This window comes from Hylobates moloch, unplaced genomic scaffold (assembly GCF_009828535.3).
Source record: "Hylobates moloch isolate HMO894 unplaced genomic scaffold, HMol_V3 SCAFFOLD_18, whole genome shotgun sequence".
In the NCBI taxonomy this organism is placed as follows: domain Eukaryota; kingdom Metazoa; phylum Chordata; class Mammalia; order Primates; family Hylobatidae; genus Hylobates; species Hylobates moloch.
In genome coordinates, this window is record NW_026652293.1 from 70,325,041 (window position 1) to 70,341,143 (window position 16,103).

Genomic DNA, 16,103 nt, shown 5'->3' on the forward strand with positions numbered 1-16,103 from the left:
CAGAGTGTTAATTTCATCGTACTTCCTGCTGACATTAACCAGTTCTTCCAGGCAACCCCTGGGGAAGCCAGAGCTGCCTTGAGTACAGCCTGTTGAGTGTCGAGACACCACAGTCTCTCCTTATCCATTAACATGGGGTCTCCTTGGTGAGTGGTAATGATGGTAGCAGCTGGCTTTCATAAGCACACTGTGTGGTGGCAGTCATTTCTAGGGCCATTGGGGCCCGGAAGCAAGGCAAGTAGCCAAGGCTTAGAGAGAAGGGCATAGGTTGGGGTGGGGGGTCCTGGCCTTGATACAAGGAAGATTCCCAGAAACCACAGCCCTCTATATTGTATACGGTAATTCATGCACATGAATATGTGGACCAAAATAGCAGTCTGTATAGAAGACATGCAACTGGCCCTCTGTATTTGTGGTTTCCACATCCTTGGATTCAACCAACTACAGATTTAAATATTCGAAAAAATATTTGCGTCTGTACCCAGTAAGTTGACTTTTTTCCCTTGTCACTGTTCCCTAAACAATACAGCATAACAACTATTTACATAGCATTTACATTCTGTATTAGGTATTATAAGGGATCTAGAGATTATTTAAAGTAGACAGGAGGATGTAGGTTATGTGCAAACACTATACCATTTTATATAAGGGACAGATGTTAATGTCTGTAGGATGTCCTGGAATCAGTCCCCCGTGGATACTAGGAGACAAACGTGTATCGAAACATATGTACTTTTCATATGCACAGTAATTTAAATTCATGTTGTCATTTAAAAAATAATCTCAGTTGAAGCTTATACAGGAGCAGATTATGTACAGTAAATGCAAGGCAGCAGACTCATTAAGAGCAGACACTCAGATGAGCTTCCTGTGTTTGAATCCCAGCTTGAACATCTAGCTGTGTGAGCGGAAGCCTCGGTTTTTCTATCTATAAAGTGTGGCTAATTATAGTATGTACTTCACAGGGTTGTTACGAGGACTAAATTAGTCAATATATATAAGGCACTCAGAACATTGACTATCACATAACCATCTCTAAATATTTGCTATTATTATTATTATTAATCAATTTCACTTTCTCTGCTGAAAACAAGTCAGGGAAGCCCATAGATAAACTTACAGTGTGGTGAACATAAACTACACGACACAGGAGACCTGGATTATCAGCCAGGTGCTGTGTGACCTCAACCTCTCTGTTTCTCAGCTTTCTGTTCTTTGAACAAAGAGCTTTGAAGTAGATGCTCTCAGATGTCAAATCCACCCTTAACAGTTGTGTGGTTTGCTATCCAGGCATAAATTATCTTCATTTTTAAGGGCAATTTCGCAGTTTCTCTAATTGCATAAGTATTGACGAAAGCATGCAAGTTTTTATCACTTTTTATCGTTTGTGGAGGATTGAAAAAGAAACTCCATGTGTTTTAGAACAGGAATGTGACAACAAAAATGTTTTATAGAAAATAATGTCAGCCAGGTGCAGTGGATCATGCCTGTAATCTCAGCACTTTGGGAGGCTGAGGTGGGTGGATCACCTGAGGTCAGGAGTTCAAGACCAGCCCAGGCAACATAGTGAAATCCCATCTCTACTAAAAATACAAAAATTAGCTGGGCATGGTGGCAGGTGCCTGTAATCCCAGCTACTAGGGAGGCCGAGGCATGAGAATTGCTTGAACCCAAGAGGTGGAGGTTGCAGTGAGCCAAGATTGCACCATTGCACTCCAGGCTAGGCAGCAGAGTGAGACTCCGTCTCAAAAAAAAAAAAAAAAAAGAAAAGAAAAAAGAAAATGTCTTCTGTACATACATACGTATCCCACCTTTTCCTAGTTTAGTATTTAAAGAATCACAGAACTATACATAACACAATAAGCTGAAGGGAAAAAAAAAAAAACTGTTGAAAGACAAACAGTAGGGCCTTCCAAGAATAGGTTCATCTAGAAACCCATGCAATGGAGTCTTGTCAGTTTGATGTGAATTGTCAGAATATTTGACTCCAAGCTTTCTAGGAGCCAACGTGAAATTACATACATTTAACATAAATTACATGAAATGACGTAAATGTAAATTACGTAAATATAGGAGCCAACATGAAATTACATAAATTTAATAATATAATGAACTTTATGTAATTTATATACTATTCATAAATTTCATAAAGTTCATTATAAATATCAATATCATTAAATATAATATGTAATATATAAAACATTGATATTTGGTATATTAAATATAATATTTTAAATATAGTCCCCCGACTGGAAAAAACAAATTTCTAAAGTTAAAATTCAACAGCATTTTTTCCCTTGAGGATGACAAAAAATGTCCTCAACAATTCAGTTAACACCATTTTTTGACAATTTATACAATAGAGTCCAGTTGTGCAGATGCTACCTGAAGGTGGGTTAGCGTAAAATGAGTACCAAGTATCTGGAAGAATTGAAGAAATGCGTATGTACCACCTTTCCAGATAGTCTCCAGAAAAATCCTCTTCCCAGCTAGACAGATAACTCTTGGCAGGGGATTTGGGACTGTATCAAATACCTGGAGTACAGCTGTTAGGTAAGGTTAATACCATTCCTGAAGACCTAGAATTACGGAGACTAGAGCTTCTATAGTTGTGAGTTTTCAAAATTCAAGTCATCAGCTGCTGTGATCCAATCTGTGATCAAAGTTATTCTGACTTCTCATTTTCCCACTAATTAGTCCAACACTCTGGCCACCCTCATGACCTAACCATAGCTTTGCATTCTTAGTGGTCCCAAGTTTTCTTCTTGTTCTTATTCTCTCTTTTGTCAGGCTATGCTAGGAGAGAAAGAACTGCATAGTACTTGCTTTCTGTATTCAAGGCAGTATCCAGTGCGTTTTAAGGCTTACACAAATAAGTGGGTAAATGACCGCTGTTTTAAATCATATTCCTTTTAGAAATAAACTACCTTCCCTCTAATGATAAGGCAGCTTAACTTTGCTAATTTGGTAACTTCTGATTTTAGAGTTTCTCATTCTTTTCTTTCCCTTTTATACCTGGTTAATTAAGCTTTTGGTGGTATAGTGTAAATTGTGTCAACTGGACCCTGAAATAGAAAATTATTTCAATTTAGTTGAGTTTTATTGCTTTTGCATAGTTTTAAATTAGTTCTAAATATGCTGAATCCCTGAGAAACAATATTCCACCCAAAATGCAAATATATATAATATTGGAAGAATTAAGCTGTAAAGTCACGTTACACAGTATATCTAACGTCAAAGCCTCTAGTGTATTAATTGAATTGCTTGACCCTGGTTTAGTGTTTCTTTTGTCTCTGTAGATTAGTCAAACTTTGACACCATTTTTACAGAGTGTTAAAGAGACAGCATTAGAAACTTTGCTTATCCTATCAAGAAGTAGAATTCTGGAAGATCATCATACTGTTTGAAAGATCAATAATAAAGAGAGTGGATAATGATGAAAGATCTGAACAAAAAATTAAATGAGCTAAAGCCCACAATTTGATTATTATTTGTATGTGTGTAATTCTGAAGACCTCTTTAAACATGAACTGAAAAACAAACTTTTAGAGCTACTAATTTTGTAGCACTTCAAACAAAAAAGATAACATTTGTAATATTTTAGATTAATGTGATCACAAACTATAGGATATCACATCATTTAGTTCTATCATTTATTCATGCAAATTTTCTTGAACACCTATTATTTTCAGAGAACTGTACTGGATGTACAGTATGTGTGTACTGGTGTGGTTAAAACAAAGAAAGTCCCCTGTCTTCATGGATCTTTTCTTCTAGGAAACTTCATGTTTGTTTGTTTGTGTATTTATTTATTTAGAGGTAAGGTCTTGCTCTGTTGCTCAGGCTGGAGTGCACTGGCGCAATCCTGACCTCAAATGATTCTCCCACCTGGGCCTACAGGTGCACACCATGAAGCCTGGCTATTTTTAGTTTTTTGTAGAGACAGGGTCTTGCTATTTGCCCAGGCTGGTCTAGAGCTCCTGGATTCAAACAGTTCTCCCACTTCAGCCTCCCAAAGTGCTGAGGTTACAGGCATGAGCCACCGTGCCTGGCTCATTTATTTAATTTAAAAAATAAAAAATACAAAAAATTTAGGAACCACTCATTTTAAACAAAATTGTAGTGTTAGTATTTTTCCCATCACTGTGAGTCAACTCTACAGAAATGTAGCTAATCTACATTTTTCAGGAACTTGAATACAACAGAAAAAATTAACTGAAGTGGAGAAGGTGTCTCTTATTGATGCTTTTGACTTTCCTTAGTCTGAGTTGACCTGTTTGTGCTACAAACCAAATTATTAGTACAATTTCACTCCCTTTCTTCATTGTCCCCATTGTTATCCAATTAAATCTTCTATTTTTCAGTCTTTTTATTTCTTATAATATCGATATTCAACATCACCTTGTAGGTCGTAACTATAAGATGCCAATTAAAAATATTTCATGTTGACCTATGACATTACTAAATTATGGGAAATTTAAGGAGTTTTGTTCCTGGATATTTCTATTCTCTTATAACTTGCTACCACCTACAGTTTCTGAGGAAAATATTATGAAATATTTCCTCTTTTTCTACACTTGTTGAAGTCATGGAAATACAAACAAACAAAAAAACACAAAGTAGATGGATGGGCTCATTTTGTATGACGCACAGATGATAGATTTGGTAGACTCAGCCCGTGATCTGCCCCAGAGGTCAGAACTTGAGGTCCTTCAGAAACAGTGTAAATTCCTTTCCTGTAACCAGGCTGCCCTGGCTTAAAGTATCTTTTCATCTCCATTACGAAGATAAACTATTAGGTCAGTGGCAAAAACCACAATTACCTTTGCACCAACCTAATATTTTCTCCATCGAGGAGCAAGGGACAATTGTAATTCTCCTTATTTCGATAATTTTTTCTCACGTAAGACAAGTTGTTGAAGAACTAAATATAGTTGTTTTTCTTCAAGCCTTTCTACTTGTTTCCCCAAGTGTTAAAAGCTTGACACACTCTTAGACAAAATGAAATAATATTAGCAATGTTATTACAAACTTCAGTTGTAACCAAAAGCAAGTCATGATGTAAAATACTTCTGTTCATTACCAGTGATTTGATCATGGGTCTGATATATGACCACATTTGACCTTGAGAAAACCTCCTAACAAGCTTATTAGGATATGCACTGATAATTCTTGGTTACTCTTGGCAATCAGAACGTTTTGCCTAAGGGAAAATTTAAATTCTGGAGCTGCTCTTTTTTTCTTCACCTTACTGTGTAACCTTGAAATAACACAAAGACTAAACCGCAGGTGGTGTTTATTTAAGAGCCTTCGGCAGTTTAAGCAGAAGCTGGTGTGTCTGTCGGAGAACTCTATTTTTGAAAAGGTGCTTTCAAGGTGTTCTTTTCCTGAGTAAGATGCTTATAAAAGATCTCTCTACAATTTGTTTAGAAAAGCTAATCTGCAGTTTACAAAAATTCTTTTTACATAATTCTTCTTAGTATCTGAGAATTTTCTGGTTTAGCTTTCAGAGTTTTATTTTTTTTTAATTTACAATAAACTTTCCCAGTGACATTAAATTACATGCCCAGAAGCTGTTCTCAAAGGGCAAAGTACTAGAAAGAAATAATATTAAAGAATCCTGAAGGGAGAGCTTCCAATTTCAGTTCAACAAAGAATAAATTCAACAGAGAGGTTGACTTGATCTCTCTTTATGAAATACAGTATTTTTCTGCATCTAGATCATTATGTCTTTTTGGCTCAATGTTTTTTTTTCAAATGACTTTCATCATCTTCCTCAAAACATTGATTATTAAAATTTAGATGCGATGTAAAAAAAATAAGTGACCTGTCCAGGGAGTTTATTTTTAAACAAGGTAGTCTGAGATCCTGTCTATTCTTGGTCCTTGTAAGGTTCATACCTCATGTGTTGATTTCAGTTAGGTTACTGGGACCTTACAGGCTACAGTGCAAGTTGTTCTGGCAGGTCTTTAACTGATCTTCCCCCTTTTGGAGCACAAATGGCAAATTGTTGTTTTGTTCTGTTTTTTCTCAAGAGTGTGTGGCATGTTGCCATCTTCCATCTTCTGTGAGTTTCCTGATGACTGTCTTTATGTGTTCTATTAGGTCAACAGAAGAACTTCTTCCTGACTCCCTTGCCTCTTTAGTTGATGAAAATGATAGGAGAGTTTCATGAGCGAATAATTTCTTATCGTTTTCTTACTGAAAAACTCTCTCACAAAAGGAGTTGGTTAAGCTTTAAGCGAAAGTTCCACATAGAGCTCTGGCAATGGGAGGAACATAAAAGATTGTTGGGTCTAAAAGGAAGAATCAAATGTTGCTCATCAGTTTTAAACAACACCTGAAGAGCAGACGAAAGGGTCCTCTTCCAGTTTTTCTGAAACTGTGTTGTAATGACAAAATGGTTTTGTGTGTCTGTGTGGTTCTGTTTCTGTTTTGTTTTTGACTTCACAGGAAGAGGTTTAAACATGAAGGCAAACCTTATAGATGTTAGCATGGCTACATATAAAGCAAAGCTGCCTCTTTTTTTTTTCTTTTCTCTGCTTCCATTTAGGCCTATCACATAATTTAAGAAAACATAAAATTTAACCACAGGAGCGCTAACTATAGTGTGACAAAAAAACCCTGATCAATTTTGTTTTCGCAGCACGATATTATCAAAGATTTAAGAAACAAATTTGCCAGCCTCGGCGAGAACTCTCTGGTAACAGCTTAAATGTCTGTGTTGGTTGCTTTTGATTTAAAGGTTTCTTTTTTCATTTGTTTGAGCCCATTTCTTTTCCCCCTCCTTTTAGTTCACTTTATTTTTCATATTCTGTAACTAGCAAGCCTTCATTTTTTAAACCTCTTCCATCTTCCAGTGTCTATTTTCTGTATTTTGGATGGAAAGTTTATGGCAGCAAAGCTGTCATTCTGGCTACCTCTGCTGCAGCTCTTCCTGCTCTTAGGTCATATATGTTTTGGCCGTTGTGTTTATGGACATGATACTAATTGACTGTTTCATGTCCCATTGACTAAGCTTCTCTACCACGCCATTTGATGGACTCACTGTCACAGGGCTCTATGCAACTTTCATTCTGCAACTTATACTGCTTAGTTCCTTCTCAATTCTGCAGTGAACTGGATTGCTCAAGTGAATGGTCATACCAGTCTTGAACTTGCTGTGCCTTTATATTTTATTTTTATTTTCTTCTTTATGTTTTCAGTGGTAGCTTAAGTGGAAAAGAATAAACTCCAGCCATTGCTCCAGCAGCACCATGCAGTATCGTTTGTTACCACCAGAGAATACAAAATATAAAGGCACATTGCATCTCTTATTCTTTGGGGGTGACTGGGGAGATCTGTATCATAAATCCACTACTTTGTTGAAGCCTACCTTTTGATTCATATCAGCTTTCAATTTTGCTTAAACTTCAAGACATCTCAGTTAATGTTTTTCTGTGATTCAGTGATACCTTGCAACTCGAGCCATTTGCTGAGCAGTATCAAGTTATGGCCATGGCATGGGAGATTATTAAAAAACACGTGACAAACTTATGCACAAATGTATAAATCAGAAAGTGCAAGTTTCATTGACGAAGTACAGTACTTCAAAACTGTGATACAGGCTTTGGATGAATCAAATCATTAAAATTGAGAAAAAAAATCCATGCTGATAAACCAGTACCAAAAGCATATCAAGAAAACTATAAAGGGGGAAAAAAACAATAGTTGAATATGTTAATAATATCTGTTCAAGAACATCGTTGGTGTTGAAATGGTCCACCATGTTGTCATAGAGCCCATACATGAAGAGATGACTAAAAATATGGTCTGTAGAAAACTGCTGTGCTTACTGATACCCTCAACATAAATGGTTGGGATTTGTGTTCAGGAAAAAGAAATGGAAAAGCAAAAGCTTCTATACCAGCAAGCCCGACTCCACGATCGTGGTGCGGCTGAGATGGTGCTACAGACGATCAGTGCCAGCAAAGGTAAGGTTCCTTGGGTTCCCCTCACACGTGTCTGTTCTTCAGATTTCCTCGTTGCTCTCAAGGTGCTCCCTCATTTCAATTCCACTGACTCATTTATGTAGTCCTGGGGTTTCTGGTTCGTGACTATATCAGGTGCCTATTCACAAAGACAAGCTCTCATTGTTTACGGAGACCAATGTTAATTTGTTTTCAGATTCTTACTATACAGATTCATTTTCATTCTGTTCAAGTTTTGGAAACTGTGTGATAACTAAACCTTAGCAGACTGATCCTATAAAATGGGGGTGGGCGAGCTTTTTCTTTAAGGCCAGAGATTCAATATTTTCAGCTTCGAGGGTTATGCAACCTGTCACAGCTCTTCAACTGTGCCATGTTAGCACGAAAGCTGCCAGACACAATAAGTAAACAAACAGGGTGGCTGTGTTCCAAAAAAACTTTATTTACACAGACTTTGTTTACACACGTAGGTGGCAAGCTGTAATTTTGTTATGTAATTTATGGTATTTTACCATAGTTTGCTGACCCTTGATACAAATACGGAGGCTTTCAAAGTGAGACTTTTTTAACAATTAAGATGCTGTCTTATATCTCAGTAGCCAGCTGTTTCAAGATGATTTTTTATACATTCATAATGGCTTCGTTGTGAAAACATTTTAAACATAATTTGTAATGGAATGGAAAAGTGATGGTGGTACATTCTGTTATTAGGTACTCTTGTCCTTAAATAGAAGATTATTTATATTTCTAAGATAAATAGAGGTGAACAATGAAAAATAAAATGTGATATACTGAATAAAATTTTGTGTTATTATCCGAATAACTTAAAATTGAGAATAGTCTGCTTAATAAACCAGTTTACATATTAAATATTTTATTAAAATAAAATAAATAAAAACATATTAAATACATATTAAAATACAATGAAATGATGCAAGTTCTTCATCTATAATATTGTTGAGGGAAGAGGGAGAGAAATTTTCTTTAAAGAAAGTTTTAAGTAGCTCATACTTATTTTAATGTTTATTAAACAGATGATTAATCTTGAATCTTAATAATTTCAGGTCTCAATATTTCAAAATCAGTTGTCTTCCTATTCTGTTACTTCTATATCTTCTTATGGTTTCAGTTCTTAGATATTATAGAGAATGTATTAAAAATGTTGATGCCAAATATGCATTATTATTATTTTAGTATTTTTTGGAACATAAATCAGTCTCCCTCTGCCATTAAACAGATTGCCTGGTGGGGGCATAATAATAATTTTAAAAGTGCAGCATTGGAGGTAGAATAGGTTAATATAGAAGGCGAAATGATATAAAGAACACTACTTTTTTATATTTCTTAGGTGAAACTGGACCAATGGTAGCAGCTACTTTGAAACTTGGAATTGCTATTTTAAATGGTGGGAACTCCACAGTACAGCAGGTAACAGCTTCCAGTCATTCACATAATGTACTTTTCAGACAAATGGACCATATAGTAAAGAACTATTTGTTGTAAAATGTTTTATTTTCTATGTACAGTGTGGCTCAATTTTAGTTTACCACAGTACTGAAGAGAGAGGAAAAGAGGGAAAAAGTAATTATGTGATAGCGTTACAAATCCAAACATAAAATGATGTCAAAATATCTGAAAACATCAAGTGCGGCCTTTTATCATGTCAAATGAATTCTTGGTGCTGAGGTATGAACCACTCTCTCACCATGCATTTACCAGACTGTGGCTATCTGGTTATGGAACCTGGCAGGGGTAACCAGCTCTTTCTGTTCCCAGAATAAGTGATTATAGAGCTTCGAAAAAAGGAAAAATAAAACACTTAATCTCTCCAAAACATTTATCAAAAAATAATGTCTCTTGCTTATGTTTTACTTAAGAAGACCCTCATTACTTAGTATATATATTCAGAAGTCCCTAGATCCAGAGACAGTAGTGAGAGATCCTATAAGGTATACTTCTTGTCTATGTGGAACTTGTCTGTTTTCTTTACAACTTCAAATATATATCCCACCATCTCCTTTGATCCTGTAAGCCACATTCTTTTGTTTGAAAAAAATGATTGTTTCATTTTTTATTTGACCAAAAGTTATCACACCCCCCATAAATGGCTATATGATTTTGTGTCTATGTGCTATATATGTGTGTCTGTGCATCTGTGTATCATACACACACTATGTGTATATTTGCTATTTGTGCATGTGTGTGTATACATATATATATGCATATGTGCATAGACTTTGTGCGTATGTATCCTTTACGTATTTAGTTTATATTGCCTTTGCTATCTGAAAAAGATTACTACTAAAATTTTGTCTGCTTAGCTGACCCCTTTTTAGAACAGCATTGATAATAGGAATTGTTCTGCTCTTCAAGATTTGCAGAAAAGCAGTATTCTTATTTCCTTAAACCTTTGAGCATGCTTTCTATCATCTTGTATGTGCTTTTACATTTGAAATCTCTAATCCATTTTAACCATGTCAGAAATAGCTGTTTCGTTGTGCTATATAACAGTAAGCTAACAAGACAAAGCATTGCTTTAGCATTTTTTTATATTTATGTTTAACCAAAATTTTGACCATAGATTCTGGATGTCATTCTGAGAACAAAGGAAAACATTTTAATAGCCAAATGATTCCTATTGTTTTTTCAATTTACAGACTATGGTAATGGAAACTGAATTTCCGTCTATAGCATTAGCATATGGCAGTCACAACTCTCAGATTGTAATGCTGTTTGGGGTGTTTTGTTTTGTTTTGTTTTGTTTTTTGAGATGTCACCCAGGCTGGAGTACAGTGGCGCCATCTCTGCTCACTGCAACCTCCACCTCCTAGGTTCAAGCAATTCTCCTGCCTCAGCCTCCCATGTAGCTGGGACTACAGGCACATGCCACCACGTCCAGCTGATTTTTGTATTTTTTAGTAGAGACGGGGTTTCACTATGTTGGCCAGGCTGGTCTCAAACTCCTGACCTCATGATTTGCCCGCCTCAGCCTCCCAAAGTGCTGGGATTACAGGCGTGAGCCACTACACCCAGCCTGTTGTTTAATGAAATCACCTTGTTATGGAAACCTGTGAATAACATCTATAGGAATTTTCTTCCCAGTTAACTTGCGCTAGAGTATCTGAATCACCAAATTACTTAAAGAGTGACCAGAAGAGAATCAAGAGTAACATTACCCCTGACATTTTTGGTGCTTGTGGTGATGTATAAGGCAACTAACCCTCTTATTCCAAGTTTGTGTAACTGTCTTGCTTCGACGCGTGTGTTCCTACTTCATGATAAAGATGGCATTAGTCATGTTTGTACGCAGTGAATATTTTCTGTCTATTCTAGAATGGAAAGCCTGTTTGGGTTGTTTATTTATTTAACAAACAATAAGATTTTTGTTCAGTGGCCATGTGGTTTCTATAATTCCCATAGAAAATGCTTGACTACCTCAAGGAGAAAAAGGATGTGGGCTTCTTTCAGAGCCTGGCCGGCCTGATGCAGTCATGTAGGTGAGGACTCGCTTCCTTCTTGGGGGTTCTACTCGGTGGTTGTATTTTTTCGAAGCACTTGTTTCTTACTCTGACGATAATTATATATAGAAGAATAGTGAATGGTGAACAACACTTTAAGGTGGGATAATCGGCAGTGTCTTGTTTTCTGTCTTGTTTTAGGGGGTTGGTAATATCATGATTAATAACTTACAGAATGGTAATAATACCTTAAAATAGCTTTCCCATGGTACTATAATCCCAGAGCTTTGGGAGGAAGAGGTAGGAGGATCCCTTGAGGCCAGCAATTCAAGACCAGCCTGAGTAACAGGGCAAGACTCCATCTCTACAAAAAGATTTTAAAAAAAAATGGCCAGGCATGGTGGCACACACCTGTACCATAGTCCTAGCTACTCAGGAGGCTGAGATGGGAAGATTTCTTGAGCCCAGAAGGTCGAGGCTGTAGTGAGCTATGATAGCGCCACTACTGCAGCCTGAGAGACAGAGTGAGACCCTGTCTTTAATTAAAAAAAAAAAAAAAAAAAAAGCCTTCCCCGTGTTTAAATAGGGATCGTGGAGAATTAGTGTATATTCTGCATACTTGAAAATGAGTTGTGTATGCTTTTTTAAAAAAGAAAATTCTATTTAGTTTTATTTAGGAGCTTGTAGGCCATTTCTCATTTTATGACTAAATGATCACGAACTCATTTGTGGTAATCATTTTCAATTTTTTTTCAAGATTTAAAATCATTCAGACAGCATTTGACTAAGGAATCTGACACACGTTTAATGTAACAAGCTATTCCAACTGCAAAAACATAATTATTAGGATTTTATTTCTGCACATCTGCTAGCTTTGTAATGTACTCCCCATGTTGAAAGCTATGAATGCTTTATGTTTGACTTTCACATGGATCATTTCAGCATAGGCCCAGGGGAGACACTAGTCTGCCACTAAGAAAATATGGTTGGTAAGCAATGAATGGAGACATGTTTTCAGTGTACGTTAACATTTGGTTCATATTCCAAGATATGTGGTGTTTAGGTGTTTGCTCTCCTGAAGAAAGAAAATGTTCTATTAGTCCTCTAAATGTTTTTTTTTCCTTGTTGTTATAGTGTCCTTGACCTAAATGCATTTGAGCGACAAAACAAAGCTGAAGGTCTTGGGATGGTGACAGAGGAAGGATCAGGTATTAATGACTTACATTAAAAGGATCACCTGTCTCCCTTCCCTCCCTGAAACGAGTCAGTTATCAATTACCTTTCAAGTAGAGAGATACGAAGTTATTTTAAAATTGATGAAATGCTTACATGACTCATTTCAAAGTTCATAGTTGGACACCGGTCGCACCCTAAAACCGACCTTCCACGCCGGTCATTAACTCCTTGTGTGCCAGCCCCGTTGCCAGCTGCCTTTCCCTCTGTTGGGTTTTCAATAAGGAATAATGGTTGAATGAAGGATCAACATCCTTTATTAGATAATTTTCTGGGAAATCATAAACCACATAGATGAACCTTTCAAGAACATTTGACTTTCTTTGGCCACTTTAGCAAAGTCGGGCTCTCAGATTCTTCTATTTCCTTAGGATAGTAATCCTTTGAGCTCCTTCAGTCTGCTCTCATTCCTGTTCCCTCCTCTTCCGTTCCAGCACAGTGATCCTCAAATCCATACATGTTTGCCAGTCTAGATTGATGAAAGAAATTAAAGAGCAGTTATCGTGCTTAAATAATTCTGCACACAAAAGCAGTGACACACATGATCTTAGAATTTTTCTCTCTCTAAATAGTTGCTGGTATAAACTAGAAAGTTTAGCATACAGTTCATTTAAAGCAGAAATAACTTTTGCTGCCCTTTCATTTTAGGGGTATTTATTAAGAAAAAAATCTTCAGTAGTTTTTGGTTTGATTTGTTTTTATTCTTTTGTGTTTGATTTTTAAACTAGTTTTACTCAGGGCCCCGTGTGTTTATCTGTTTTTGTTTGTTTTGTGTGGTTTGGATATGTCTTCTTGTCAATTATTAGTTTTGGAACATTGGGTCTTTTATTGGACTAATCTTATTTCAAAAAATAATTTTTTTCTCCCATCTGCCATTTGTAGTCTATGTTTATTTCTCTGAAATATTTTAGGATTAACTAATTTATCTATGTATTTTTTTGTTCTCACAAATAGGAAAAACAGTATTTCTTAGTGTATTTTAAAGTTTATTATTAATACCCATTCTGACATTGCTACCACTATGTGGCTCCTGTGTTTATTTTATTTTCTGCTTGACATTTGGATGTACAAGTCCAGTCATCAAAAATAAGTCATATGGTTACTTGAGTTAGCTACCTTCAAGAACAATCACTGACACCATTCTATAATTTCTTAGGTTTTCTGGCCTAAGGTTCTGGCCTGAGGTTCAGAAGGACTGACCTTTGAGAAAAATCACCAGTGCCACTCTAAACTGACTTAGGTTTTCTGGGCCAATCTGCAGAACTTGGAGCCACTGCAGATCTCAGGGCCTATCACCTGCCTACCTCCAACATCTCTCAAAGTCCTAAGCAATTTTCAGCTATAAAATCTCTAAAAATGAATGAAGTCTCTGTCCAAAGCCAGCTTCCCTGTCTTGGAATTATAAATCGATTTCATTTTCCCCTGTAGTTATTACCTAATGTGCCAGGGGCTCTGACCACAAATCCATTAGTCATTCTTAGTCGCTGTTCATATCAGCTCCCAAAAGGAATAGCAGCCACTTAGGTTTATTTTCCTTAGCCTCCTTTCCTTTGTCAGGCAGATATGGGTTGGAATAACATTTTCGAGTCCCAAATCAGAAAAAACTTTATGAGAGTGACCATTCTGATGTGAGAATTCTTTATATCTCTCAAAATGAGATTGATTTAACTTGTGCATTCTTTTTCAACACATAAGAAAATAATTACTCAAACCGATTAACACATTTTGTATTATTTCCTTACAAACAGAAAAACAAAAGCAAAATCTCAACTTTTTTTCTTTTTCCCCATTTCCTTTTCTTTCGACTACTGTAAATGTACTACCCTCCCTTCCTCAGTCATCACTCATGAGCGTGGTAATTATTAAAAATGAACTGTCTTTTGTTTATTTGCTCTTTTATTTGTTGTTAGCTTTGTGTACAGACTTGATAGTGACAATTTTTGTGCGTTCTTTTTTGTCGTAGACTGTTTTAACAAGTAGATTATTTCATTTCCATCGTTATGCATCCTGTTATTTTTTAAATTTACACATCTAGCTTTCCTCCTTTTCTTTCTTGTTTCTATGAGGACGTACAGTTATTAGTATGTCAGATATGAAGGGGCAACAAGCATTGCAATTACGTTTTGGGATTGGTTTTGTTGTTTTTCAGTTAAAAACCTTTCTGGTGGGCCCAGCGTCTGCAACTGTTTTGCCAATGAATGATCCTAGAATGTGTGCCCTAGTCTCCCTGTGGCATTTCTGTCTTGAACATACTGTGGCTTTATGGCTGTACTGATTGGTGCACGGGAAATCGGTGACAGATTCAAGGAGGACGTGACAAGCTGAGTCTCCTCCTCGCCAGTGTGCTCTGCCAGTTGCCTTCCAAGTATTGGGAGGCCTACTGAGTTTTTCTCTATTCCTTTGAAAATCTGACAGATTACAAATAATTTAACATTAAAACTAATTTTTATTTTTGTGACTGAATTCAAAGAGCAGTAGAAACGATAGCAACTATTTGCCCCTCAAACTAATATACTAGCGAAGATGCCGTTAGTAATTCAAAGTAGTTTCGGAAAGACATTCTATGCAGTGGAAATAAGGGATGAGATTTTAGATAGTACCTAGGACGCCAACAAGGCTTCCAAGATTAAATTGTGCTTTCTGAATACATGCTATTGCCTTAATCAAGAGACCTATTAAGAGCATATGTAAGGGCCACTCATTAGCTCTATTAATATTATAGTATTTTCCAGATTGTTTTAGGAATTCCTATACAGACTCTTTTGGCGTGTTTAAATATATCTGTTTTGAGACCACTCTTTTGTTTAAGATTCTATAAAAGTTAAGAAAGCCTATACACACTCAAGAGAAGAAAAATCAATCATCCCTCTTGGAAGGGATAGAAAAGGCTGAAAAAGCCACATCTGTTAGTGATGTCACTTGCTTTAACACTTGAGGCTCAGAGGGCATGGGCTTAGCACTGAGAAAATCATCTATTGTATCTGAATCTTCTACATCCTTGCCCACTGTTTTTATTAAGCTAAGTCTTTTCCTAATGACGATAATATGACCATAAATTATATAGCCATGGAAAATGTATAAACTTAAATGCATGAACTTTTGATACCCACAACCCTCCAATGAGGTAGCTATTACCTTGATTTTATAGATAAGGAAACAGAGGAACAGAAAGGTTTCTTGACTTGTCCCAGGTCACACAGCTAAGCGGCAAGGTTGAGACTGAAATGCAGGCATTCTGCCTCCCACTGTTTAATTTATAGATCCCATGAACGAAGTCACTTCCTTCCCACCTTTTCATATTCTTCGGGGGCTTACTTCATGTCTACCATTGCCTTAGGTAGCATTTTTTTTTTTTTTTTGCCCCTTGACTTATTGTTTATTTAATTCTTTTTGAGATGGAGTGTCGCTGTGTCGCCCAGGCTGGAGTGCAGTGGTGCAGTCT

The 16,103-nt window shown here is 36.4% G+C and overlaps 1 protein-coding gene across 6 annotated transcripts in view; it reads left to right on the forward strand.

Moving 5' to 3' along the window:
• RYR2 (ryanodine receptor 2) overlaps nucleotides 1–16,103 on the forward strand; it is a 799,701-nt gene that overhangs the window by 714,296 nt on the left and 69,302 nt on the right. For all 6 annotated transcript variants that reach the window (XM_032137647.2, XM_032137648.2, XM_058430777.1 and 3 more), the window contains 4 exons: nucleotides 7,874–7,973; nucleotides 9,319–9,398; nucleotides 11,391–11,467; nucleotides 12,563–12,636. In XM_032137647.2, the coding sequence (XP_031993538.1) occupies nucleotides 7,874–7,973; nucleotides 9,319–9,398; nucleotides 11,391–11,467; nucleotides 12,563–12,636 (331 nt within the window). The remainder of the gene's footprint in view (nucleotides 1–7,873; nucleotides 7,974–9,318; nucleotides 9,399–11,390; nucleotides 11,468–12,562; nucleotides 12,637–16,103) is intronic.